At 45.0% G+C, this 12705-nt stretch overlaps 1 protein-coding gene across 5 annotated transcripts in view; it reads right to left on the bottom strand.

The window, feature by feature from the left end:
• EML1 (EMAP like 1) overlaps window positions 1-12705 on the bottom strand; it is a 191550-nt gene that overhangs the window by 37917 nt on the left and 140928 nt on the right. For all 5 annotated transcript variants that reach the window (XM_065905958.1, XM_065905956.1, XM_065905957.1 and 2 more), the window contains exon 4: window positions 11733-11867. In XM_065905958.1, the coding sequence (XP_065762030.1) occupies window positions 11733-11867 (135 nt within the window). The remainder of the gene's footprint in view (window positions 1-11732; window positions 11868-12705) is intronic.

Below are 12705 nucleotides of genomic sequence, written 5' to 3'. Positions count from 1 at the left end.
TCAGATTGACGGCAGGGCAAGGACACAGAGGAAAAGCTAAAACAGATCACTACAAAGCACATCCGCTAGTTAGGGAAGCTAGGCAGGGAATTAGAAGACAGGAAAGCTATTTTTTTTTTTTCCATCATGACTTTGATCACAGAAGTAGAAAGATGCCAAGTCCGTGAGACAGATATAAGCAACTCAGAATCTTCCCAAGAGATAGAAAAGAGCAATTACGGATTATGTTTCTCTTAGAGAACATTCATAGGGGAATGTGAACTCCAAATGTAGGGAGGCTAGTGGAATTCTGATGCTGAAGTACCGTAAGAAGATGGATAAAAGATCTCTGTTAAAAGATCAGAAAAAGGCAGCCTGAGTGTTATCAGCTGAAGGTCACTGAGAAGCATCAGGTACTGAAGTGCTCAGAGTTCTTCAAATCCTGCACTAAACTATGGGCTACCCTTTGGGTACCAGGCTTCCCTGTAGCTCAGATGATAAAGAATCTGCCTGCAATGCAAGAGACCCTGACTGGATCCCTAGGAAGATCTCCTGGAGGAGGACATGGCAACCCCCTCCAGTATTCTTGCCTGGAGAATTCCATGGACAGAGGAGCCTGGCGGGCTACAGTCCATGGGATCACAAAGAGTTGGACATGACTGAATGACTGACACAAGTTATATTTAGGAAACATATTACTGCTATGTTTCACTATTTTAGAAAGTTAAGTTTCTATAGAAAAATATACTATTAATATATTTACTTTAGAATCCATGATGCCTGCCAGTGCACCACACTCCTGAAAGGCAAGAGGCCAGGGAAAGGGCCTATTCAGTCACGAGTGCCTGTCTAATAAATACAAAGCTATAAAAGGACAATGAATCTCCCCAATCGCAGACAGAAGGGAAAACCCACAGAACACATGATGATGGTGATCCGAAGTTAAAGACGCTGTTGCCCCAGTCAACATCAGCTCACGGGACTTGGGCGCCCATCAGCTGTCCGATCCTCAACTCAGCATCAGGAGAGCTGAGAATGAGCTCCTCAAACACGCCTGGGCTGTGAACCCACTTGGACCAAGAGACGACCACCTCTCGAGGCGTTGTGTAGTCTGTCCCTGGTCACCCACTCCTCACTGTGAGCTCCAGGGGAAACTGAAGTGGGTGACCTCACACTGCCTCCGCGACCAGGGCCTCGTCCCCAGGGGTGGCGTGGGGCTGGTGGGACGAAGGGTGGATAAACTCTGGGAGCAGAGTGAGGCTCCCTTCTTCCCCATCCAAGTCCGGAGTCAGCACTGACGGAGGTGCAGGACGGAAGTGAGCCCAGAGGAGAGGAGGATCTCCATCCTGGCAGGCAGACCCTCATCTCTTGGCTGGTCTGGCATTAGGCGGCCGGGGCCAATGGCTCTAAATGAACACCGGTGCCATCCGGTGCGGCTGTTTTTTTGGCAGGAAGGCGATATGCTGAAAAAGCTTGGCTGTACTCTCCCTAGGGCGGGACGGTTCAGGAGACTGTTTGAAGGACTCCTCTAAGTATAAGCAGTACCTGGGGGTCGGGGGGAGGTGAGGTCGCCTGGAACCTTCCCCAGACCAGTAGCTGGATCTGGAGGCAGCGAGAGGAGACCAGACAGTGGGTACAAGGAAAAGCTCCCACTGGAAGCTGTGAGTTCACACCCACGAAGCGGCTATAACTGCCCAGGATCAAGTCACGTGGCATCGAATCCCCGGAAATGTTCAGTGTGGGCTTTGGGCACCGGGGGCTGCCACAAGCGGCTGTTTCCCCTTCATCTGCTATAACTCAGATGCCGCACCGCGGGCTGGGTGTGTGTCGGCGGAGGAGGGTCCAGCCAAAAATTCGTTCAGACTCGGATGCAATGAATATTCCCCAAACTCTTGCCCTGTGGTGGGATCTGCACTTAGCATGTTTGTGAAAGTGAAAGTGTTAGTCACTCAGTCGTGTCCAACTCTTTGCGACCCCGGGACTGTTGCCCACCAGGCTCTTCTGTCCATGGAATTCTCTAGGCAAGTATACTGGAGTGGGTTGTCATTTTCTTCTCCAGGGGATCTTCCCGACTCAGGGACTGAAGCCAGGTCTCCTGCATTGGCAGGCGAATTCTTTACCATCTGAGACACCAGGGAAGCCCTAGCATTTTTGTATCTGTTACTAATTTACCCCAAAGTCCTGAGAGCAGGTCTCTGCCACATGGGTGGCCTGTGTAACAGGGCACTCTGGGAGACGGGGATTTGGGAGCACTGATACGGGCCAGATGCTTCTGAGAAGACATGCGTGCTTCAGAAAATGATTAAGAAGTCCTGGTCGAGGAGGACACTGTTCCTAAGTCAAACTTTTTTTCCCTGAAACTAACTCATCTATAAAAATGGTACCTCCCAGCACACATACCATGACTCCTTCTGAAAATGATTTCACTTGATGGAATATAATCCCTGTTGGAAGTCAAAATACTCTGCTACGTAAACAATGATTCTTTTATATACTGCCCTAAGTAAGCAGCTTTTAACTATAATACAATTAGGTTCATTCAGGAACTACTGATTTAAAATATTTAGAAGTCACTTCTGGGTCAAAAACTACTGCTTCATAGACATCTCCAACCAATACTTCCAGTTTAACATGGAAGAAGCAGCAAAGATTCTGAAGTCAGCTGGATTCGTGTTTTATTGGGGCAAATTACTTCACCTCCACAAACTTTAGATTCTTTCATCTCTAAAACAGGACCAAAACCACTGTGAGGCACAGGGTATCTTCAGGATCAAATATAACATGTAACAAAGTACTTAACATGTGGTTATTAATTAATATCTTCCCTCTTCCTTCTAATTTCACTGACAATAACCTACATGTATTTTTGAGCTCCTCACCTAACAACCTCAAAACTGAAACTAAATAAAGAATATCAGTACTTATATATTTTAACATTTGTGAAAAAGTAAATGACCCCTTGGCTTAAAGACTGAAACAATCTTTTCATTAGAAAAAAAAAAAAAAGATTCATTTAAGTCACCTCATTTCCAGTGTTAATGTTTCAGAATCCAAAATGTAGTGTTAAAATCATCCACCAATAGGTGGTGCTATTTGCATAGTTCTTAAATGATCACAGTTTTAACAATTAAGGATATGGGTAACGTTTTTTCATTCATTCAGTGAATGTTTGTTGAGCACTTACTGTGTGCCAGACCTGTGCAAAGTGCTAGGAATACAAAGAGGAAAAAAAATGACCCAGCTCTGCCCTCCCAAAGCTTAAAGGTGTAGCAGGGGGGAGGCTGTAGGTGTTGCTCCTGGCAGCGGGGGAGGGAGTTACAAAGTCAATGAGTGTGTTAGTCGCTGAGTTGTGTCTGACTCCTTGCCACCCCAAGGCCTGTGGCCCACCAGGCTCCTCCATCCATGGGATTTCTCAGGCAAGAATATTGGAGTGAGTTACCATTTTCTTCTCCAGGGGATCTTCCTAACTCAGGTATCGAACCCACATCTTCTGCGCGGTAGGAGGATTCCTTACCATCTGAGCCACCAGGGAAGTCCATAAAGTTACTGGCAGGAACAGAGCCGTCTGGAGGGCGGCTAACTCAGGCCCGGGCGCTCAGGCAGGCTTCCCAGAGAAGGGCATCCTGAGCTGGGTCTTGCGGAATTGGCTGGAGTTCTTCTCTTCCTGCCAGGTCTCCCGACACACACACACATCACTTAGCACAAGGGAAAACCTCCATGCACTGTGTTAGAAGCGGTTACTCACGGAGCTGTGCATTTGTTTGGTTTTGGGCTCTTTGATTTTATAATACAATAAAAAGATTTTTCTGCTGTCTTCTTCCTTAGATTTGCATCACTTTAATGAAGACGGAGTTTGAACACCTTTTCCTTAATTAATTGGCTATTTGTACTTCTTTCTCTGTGAACTGCCTCTGCTCATACCTTTTACCTACTTTTCTATTGAGTCGGCTGTCCTTTGCCTCCCCGGTGTGGGTGAGCGACCTTTGGAAATGGAGGTCATTGACCCTTTCCAGGCGCGGGTGTCACCCGTGTTTGTAGAGAGCACGCGTCTTCATGGGCTGCTCCTTTCCACTTCCTGCCTCGCCTCACATGGTGTTCTGCACATAGCAGGGGCTCAGCGAGTCAAGCGGTGCTGGGAAAGTGCTGAATAAGGTGACAGAATTTCTGTGAGGTCTCTAATGGGAGTTGGAGAATTCTACAGTGTCCTGAAGAAGAGAGGCACTCAGGACTGAGGATTGGGGTGAGCAAAGCGATGCAAACATCAGCCCAAACGCTACAATGGGGAAGGCAAATAACAGCAGTGGCTATCACCTATGGAGGCCCAGTGTTGGCAAGCCCCACGCAAAGGATGCTACCGACGAACACCATCGGGTCTAACCCTCACAGCGGCCCTGGGCGGGAGGTAGGTAGGTGCTAGTTTTCACTGGTGCTGAGAGGAACCTCAGTGAGATTAAGTAACTAGTTCACAGCCACAGAACAAAAGTGGCAGAGCTGGGATTAAAATTTGGTTATGGCCATGACGTTCCTTAAGCCTAAATTCTTCCTGTTATATTGACTAGGGTAAAAAAGATACATTCCACAAATACTTATTGGGCACCTACTGTATCTGCTAGGGCTTCTCAGGTGGCGTTAGTGGTGAAGAATCCTCCTGCCAATGCAGAAGACGTAAGTGATGTGGGTTTGATCCCTGGGTTGAGAAGATCCCCTGGAGAAGGAAATGGCACTCCATGCCGGTATTCATGCCTGGAAAATTCCATGGGCAGAGGAGCCTGGTGAGCTACAGTCCATGGGGCCACAAAGAGACACAACTAATCGCCCGAGCACCTACTGTATACTGGGCCTTGTTCTAGGTGCTGGGCTGGGTCTGACAACTAGAAGTGTCTTCGTGGTTCCCAAATGCCCAATTAAAGTGCATTCGTCTAGGTAAATGATGGTCCTCATCTGAGAAAACGTTGTAAGAGTATATTTCCTGAGACAAAGGCATGCTTACACAGCAAATGAAAAAGAGGGTTACAAAGTGTATGCAGAAGAATATAATTTATGCAGAAATTATACACTACACAACATCCTAGAAACAAAGTCTGGATGGAAACACAATAAAGAGGCAGCTGCGAGTCCTCTGACTGCCACGACTATAGACGGCTCTCCTTTCCTCTTTTTCGTGTATTTGGATATCCCCAAGCACAGGTTACCTTGTGTGAGAATAAATTACTTCACAAAGGAAAATAAACCCTGCTGGGGAAGTGGGAGCCAGGGTTGGCAGGCGAGGATATCAGGGCCCAAGAGAGGGTGGGCAGCCAGTGGATGAAGGACTTGAACCCAGGCCTAGATTAAGATTTAGATCCCACTATCAGTGATGCTCAAGGAAAAGCTAAGCAAAGCTGAGCCTTAAGGACCTCTGACAGACTTCATTTTCTTGGGCTCCAAAGTCAGTGAGGACAGTGACTGCAGCCATGAAATTAAAAGATGTTTGTTCAGAGGAAGAAAAGCTGTGACAAACCTAGACAGTGAATTAAAAAGCAGAAACATCACTCTGCTGACAAACACCCATCCAGTCAAAGCTATGGTTTTTCCAGTAGTCGTGTATGGATGTGAGAGTTGGACCATAAAGAAAGCTGAGTGCCAAGGAATTGATGCTTTTGAATTGTGGTGCTAGAGAAGACTCTTGAGAGTCCCTTGGACAGCAAGGAGATCAAACCAGTCAATCCTAAAGGTACTCAACTCTGAATATTCATTGGAAGGACTGATGCTGAAGTTGAAGCTCCAATACTTTGCCCACCTGATGCAAACAGAGCTATTATATGACCCAGCAGTCCCACTCCTGGGCATATATTTGGACAAAAGTGTAACTCAAAAAGATAATGTACCCCTGTGTTCATAGTAGCACTATTCACAACAGCCAAGACGTGGAAGCAACTAAACCTCCATCAGCAGGTGAATGGATAAAGAAGGTGTGTGCGTGCATGTGCGTATACACAGTGGAATAGTACTCAGTACCATAAAAGAATGAAATAATGCCATTTGCAGCAACAGGGATGGACCCAGAGATGATCATACTAAATGAAGTCAGTCAGACAGAGAAAGACAAATGATGTCACTTGTATGTGGAATCTAAAATATGATGCCAACTCAACTTATCCATGAAAAAGAAACAAACTCACAGACATAGAGAACAGGCTTCTGGCTGCCAAGGGGAACAGGGGAGGGGAGGGATAGACTGGGAGCCTGTAATTAGCAGATACAAACTATTAAACACAGAATGGATAACCAACAAGGACCTACTGTATAGCACAGGGAATTACATTCAATAGTAATAAATCCTGTAATAAACCATAATGGAAAACAACACATATATTATTATACTTATATATTTGTTGTTGCTCCTTCACTAAGTCGTGTCTGCCCCTTGGTGACCCTATGGACTGCAGCATGCCAGGCTCCTCTGTCCTCCACTATCTCCTGGAGTTGCTCAAATCAATGTCCATTGAGTCAGTGATGCTATCTATCTCATCTTCTGCTGCCCCCTTGTCCTTGGCCTTCAGTCTTTCCCAGCATTGGGGTCTTTTCCAATGAGTTGGCTCTTCCCATCAGGTGGCCAAGGTAATGGAGCTTCGGCTTCACCAACAGTCCTTCCAATGAATATTCAGGGTTGATTTCCTTTAGGATTGACTGGTTTGACCTCCTTGCTCTCCAAGGGACTCTTAAGAGTCTCCTCCAGCAGCACAGTTCGCAAGCATCAATTCTTCAGCGTTCAGCTTTATTTATGGTCCAACTCTCATATCCATACATAACTACTGGAAAAACCATACAGCTTTGACTATATGGACCTTTGTCAGCAAAGCGATGTCTCTGCTTTTTAAAACATTAGCTTTCCTTCCAAGGAACAAGCACCTTTTAATTTCATGGCTGCAGTCATCGTGTACAGTGATTTTGGAGCCCAAGAAAATAAGATCTGTCACTGTTTCCACTTTTTCTATTTGCCATGAAGTGATGGAACTGGATGCCACGAACTTATTTTTTTTTAAATGTTGAGTTTCAAGCCAGCTTTTTCACTTTCCTCTTTTACTCTCATCTAGAGGCTCTTTAGTTCATTTTGTGCCATTAGAGTGGGTATCGTCTATATATATATATATATATAACTGAATCACTTTGCTGTGCCATGGAAACTAACACAACATTGTAAATCAACTATACTTCAGTAAAAAAAAAAAAAAAGCCTTCCTCATTGAAGGCTGACGTTTCAAGGAGGATGGAGCTGAATGTCCTGCTCACAGTTCTGACCTCGCAGCCGGGATAAAGCAGCCAGCGGCGCAACGCTAAAGGGCACCCAGGGGCAAGTCTTCATGCGGGAGACGTCCTCGTAATTTTGAAGCTTTTTTCACATTTATTGACCCCAAAGATGGGCAGCTTGTGTGTTACAGCAAGGTTTCCAGCAGGTGGCCCTCACATTTCTTGCCTGAACAAAATCAGCTCACACTGCAACAACTTTCTGACGGAGACCAAGGGTCTTGCTTACAAAGTTGATATATCTTATTCCCCTCAAAAGGACAAGGGGGGAACCAGTTGGATAATTGAAACATTTTATCAATCTGGCAATATTAACTGTACATTCTAAACAGTAGCTTTTTTTCTGTCTGATATGAAATACTTATTAAAAACAAAACAAAACCCTTTTCTTGGATTAGTCTACTGGCTACATTAGATAGTACAGATTGTTTATCAGAATGTTACTGTCAAGTCCCTATTTAAATTTAATAAGTACTTCATTATGACACAGATCACTATATAAATAATTGTTAATATTCACAATATACCATCAATAATACATGAGGTAAATATTACATTGCTGTATATTGCTTTTGTTCCTATGAAAATTTTGTCAGTACAAAGATTAATAAGTGCTGTTCAAATTCTGTGGCTCACTGCAAGGAAAATATTTTAAAATGTTAACTATTCTAAGATAAAAATCTAAAGTGTCACAAGAGAGACTGTTGACTCTCATGACCATTTCCAAAAAAATGAGATACATGAGCAAGGAGATGGAACTACCAGGGAGATAGCTGCTTTGAACATAAAACATGATGATTATTCAATAAATTAATGTATCTTAGAAAATGTAAATGTTTAGGACCTCAAAACACTTTACTTTATGTTTGACAGTAAGATCTATACAATTGATAGGAAATGGCTTTATATTTGTTGTGATTATTATTATAGACACACATGAATGCTGAAAGGAGCCTCTTTCTCATTTTCACAAAAGTGCCAGATGTGCTAAGACAGCTTTGCATATGGTGTGTGGCAGTTGAGAGCTTTATAGCAAATAGTTTGGGACTGATACAAGTTCAAGCATGGCCCGGTGTGAATGACTTCTTTCTGTGAATCAGGACAGACCCAAAGTCACAGCTCTAAGGTCACCCTCACTTACTCATGTTCTAATGAGCTTTCCTGGGGTCTCAGCGCCTGCACACCAGCTCATTCTGACGTGACATTAACAACCATGAGAATATACGGTCATTCCTCTGTATCTGCATCCAAGGAATCAAACACAAGCATAAAAATCCATGGTTGGCTGAATCTGTGGATGCAGAACCACTAACTGAAGGACTTGAGCATCCGTGGATTTGGGGATGGGAGTAGGGGTGGGGTCCTGGAACCAACAGCCCTTGGACATCCTGGGGTGACTGTATAATATTTTATGTCTCCGTAGCCAATTAGAATTTGCCGAAATCCAGGTTGTACTCATAAGAGTGTCCTGTGGATATAAGTTAGTATGTGTTAGACCGAAAAAAGACTAACAATGTCAGATGGCATCCACCACCTTCACCTTACAATCAAGGAAAATCAAGTTCAGAATTTTGGAAAGCCTCATGAACCATATTTTCTCCTACTCTGCACAGGTCTTGATTCACAACAGCTGCTGTTACTGAGCGCCAAGTTCTATGCTGAGTGTTTTCCTACCAGTTAGCTCTCTAACAAGATTCAAGGGCATTAAGATATAAAACCCTTCATTCACAGAGGGGGAAAAGCTGAGGCTCAGAGAAGTGAAGTGGCCAAGTTTGTTCACAAACCCAGATCTTTCTTTCACTCCAGAACATGTGTCCTTTCCATCACATCTTGCTATGTATAGTAACCACGCATGGACAATGGGTTAAAAGGTACGATCGTGGACAAATATTTGTGTGTGATGCGCAAGAGGTCGTGCTATCTTAGACTACTGAGGACCATAATGTTTAAAAGCGGAATTGCACCTTCCATCCCTTTCTTTGCCTGCTTTAAGCCCTGGAGACTGGGCACTGGTCCATAAGACTCCAGCTCTGGTTTGGTACAAGTTCCAGGTAACTCAAGAGAGGGGTTCTTGATGGGGGATGGAACGGAAGGATGAAGGGAAGTGGACAGGCAGTGACGGATGCGCCGGCTTGATCTTCACCTCTATTGTTTCCAGCTGCTTCTTCCTTCTGTCTGAGTTACCGCTGCCATCATTTCCATGGGTCCCTAAAGGTGTCTGCCAGTACCATGCCATCATTTCCACGGGTCCCTAAAGGTGTCTGCCAGTACCAGCGATGACCCACAGAAGACAGGAACTTTCTCTCTGATACTCCTAGGTGCAACTCAACCAGTTCCGCACTACACGTGGTGGTGGTGGTGTTGAGTTGCTCAGTTGTGTCTGACTCTGTGACCCCTGGACTACAGCGCACCAGGCTTCCCTGTCCTTCACTACCTCCTGGAGTTTGCTCAGATCCATGTCCATTCAGTCAGTGAGGCCATCGAACCATCTCATCCTCTGCTGTCCCCTTCTCCTCCTGCCCTCAATCTTTCCCAGCATCAGGGTCTTTTCCAATGAGTTGGCCCTTTGAATCAGGTGGCCAAAGTATTGGAGCTTTAGTTTCAACATCAGTCCTTCCAATGAATATTTAGGGTTGATTTCCTTTAGGATTAACTAGTTTGATCTCCTTGCAGTCCAAGTGACTCTCAAGTCTTCAGCACTACATGGGCCTCAACTATTCTTGGGATCTAACAAGACAAAGAACTTATGTTTAAATGGCCAATGTTCAGTTGCCTGAATTATTTTTAGAAAATGATTAGTAAATTTTCCCAGTCCTTCATTTCCAAATCAAAATTTCCTGGCATTAAAAAAAAAAAAAAACACCCTTTGTAAATATCTTTCATGGAAATATTTACCCAGCACACTGAGCAAAGACATAGGATTTAAAAGATACAACAGATCTGGAGTTTGCACAATGCAGATTCTTTCTGGAAATTCTTAATACAAATCAGATGTGCAGAGAAGGAGCCAAATTTTTAAGAACTGCCTAGATCTCAACATCTCAGGTCAACTTTCAAGCTTACCCTAAATTCAGAGAAGCCTAAAGGCCACCCTGCATCTCCCACTTATTCATGCTCTGCTGCTGTTGTAACCACGTGGCCTTATTTCCAAGGTATTATCACCCAATTAGCATAATCTTCTGATAAGAAGTCCTAATAGTCTAAATTAGAAGACAGCCCCAAGTCAGTGGTTTTGAGATTGTTAATTGGCTGTGGATTTGACCTGCTAGAGACATGAGACGTGCTTGCATCTCTTCATAAAAAACATATCTTTTAGGAATAAAACCAAAAAAAAGCTTAAGCTTCTTTTACAGGACTGAATCAGAGTGGACCTACAAACTTGGAACTTTTACAGCCTGTGGGTTGGAGCCCACTGCTTTATGACTAAGCCTTCTCCTTACATGAACATTTGGTAAAAAAACAGAAACCAAAACATGGTTAGCCTGTGAAGCTGAAATTCCTTCGTAAGCTTTGCTCAACAGAGAATAAAATTTAAAGCACAATGTTTAAAAAGAGAGAATAAAGTATGTCGAGTAGATATATACAGAGAAACTGTTCTCATATACACAATATATTCTTAGATGTAAAACAAGCTGTTAAAATGCCTCAGATTAGCTCTCACTAATAAAATGTTACTATTAGTTTAACAAGGAGTTATCATAATCCATTATAAACCAACCTCAAAGAAAAAGACTCATGAAACCAGAAAGTGGTTCCTATTTCTGGTGTTAGCTCAATATTAAAAGTAATTTCTGACAAATCATGCAATTACAACTTTTTACCCAGTCTGTCGTAGAAAATATTGTTGACAAACTTAAGCCACTAAAGTTAATTTTAAAATGGCAGCTGAGAGGGACTTTCCTGGTGGTCCAGTGGTTAAGAATCCGCCTTCCAATGCAGGGGACATGGGTTCGATCCCTGGTTCCAAGCAGGGGACACAGGTTCAATGCCACAGGTTCAGTGAGACCCCATGGCAGCTAAGCCTGCATGCTGTGACATCTGGGCCCTTGTGCTCTAGAGACCATGATCTACAACTAGAGAAAGCCCGTGCACAGCAGTGAAGACCCAGGGCGGCCAGAAAAAACGCAAAAAAAAAGAAAGGCAGCTGAGAGTATTCGAAATATAAAGTGTCCCACACTTTCTCAATTCAGAAGCTTCCCAAATTCCATGGAGTTGGTACTAAGCAAGTTCTCAAGAACGCCTCCTGCATGCATAGGGAGTCGAAGTCATTTTTCCACCTGGCTGGTAACTGGGGTGAGCTGTGACCAGGAGCTGCGGACGAGCCCACAGTGATGTCTGGAGAAGGCGCATGTGCCACGGAGGGTCCCTAGCTTATATGCACATGAGGGGGCCTTCGGATTCACCTCTGGGGAAGACAGGTCACACGACATCAGAACAGCAGGAACCGGCGGGAAGACGCCCCTTACCTTTCACTGTTCTTTTTGCCACTGGAAGAACTGCTGGTGGATCCCGTGCGGTTCCGGTTTCCTTTGGAATCCCCATAGCTTTCCCTTCGACCGCCAGGAGACACCCGTTCGGAAGAGCTGGTCCTCTTGATGGTACTGAAAATGCGAAGGAAATGACAGTGAAATGACAGAGAAATCCTTCCTGGAGTGGATTTATCCTACTGCTGAATATGAAAACATATACACAGAACATCCTATTTCCATGTGGATACTTAAAGAGATAGACTGGTTCTAAATTCCTTACCACAGAGATCAAAAATTTTTTCAGAATGTCACTTGAGATCTATGCCTCTACTCATTGCCTTTGTAACAGCTGGTGAAGTTCAAGGTCATCGGGGAAGTTGAAAGGTACGAACCCCGGCAATACCAAGAGCGCCCTCCACGGCCTTGGCGGGAGGTGACCCCGCCCTGTGCAGGCTTCAGTCTAGGCCAGCGGTGCTCAACCAGGGATGACTCTGCCCCCAGGGACGTCTGACAGGGACACTGGCTTGTCACAACTGGGGGAGCGGGGAGGGCTGCTCTGTCTAATGGGCGGACGCCAGGGAGGCTGCTGCTACAGCTGTGAAGTCACTTCAGTCGTGTCTGACTCTGAGACCCCATGGACTGCAGCCCGCCAGGCTCCTCGGTCCATGGGATTCTCCATGCAAGAATCCTAACCCACTTAGAGTGAGATGCCGTGCCCTCCTCCAGAGGATCTCCCTGACCCAGGGATTGAACCCACATCCCTTGCCTTGGCAGGTGGGTTCTTTACCACTAGTTCCACCTGGGAAGCCCCAAATACCCTTATAAAGCCCAGGAGAGCACTATGACAAGGACGGTCCAGACCCGAACGTCAGCAGCGCTGCTACTGAAGAACTCTGGTCTAAGGGCACACATGGGACAAACACAGTCCGCTCTCTGTGGGATGCCTTGTTTAGAGGGGGTCCCCATGCCA

This window comes from Muntiacus reevesi, chromosome 15, assembly GCF_963930625.1.
Source record: "Muntiacus reevesi chromosome 15, mMunRee1.1, whole genome shotgun sequence".
In the NCBI taxonomy this organism is placed as follows: Eukaryota; Metazoa; Chordata; class Mammalia; order Artiodactyla; family Cervidae; genus Muntiacus; species Muntiacus reevesi.
The sequence above is the reverse complement of the archived record's forward strand: the minus strand, read 5'-3'. Positions and strand labels throughout refer to the sequence as shown.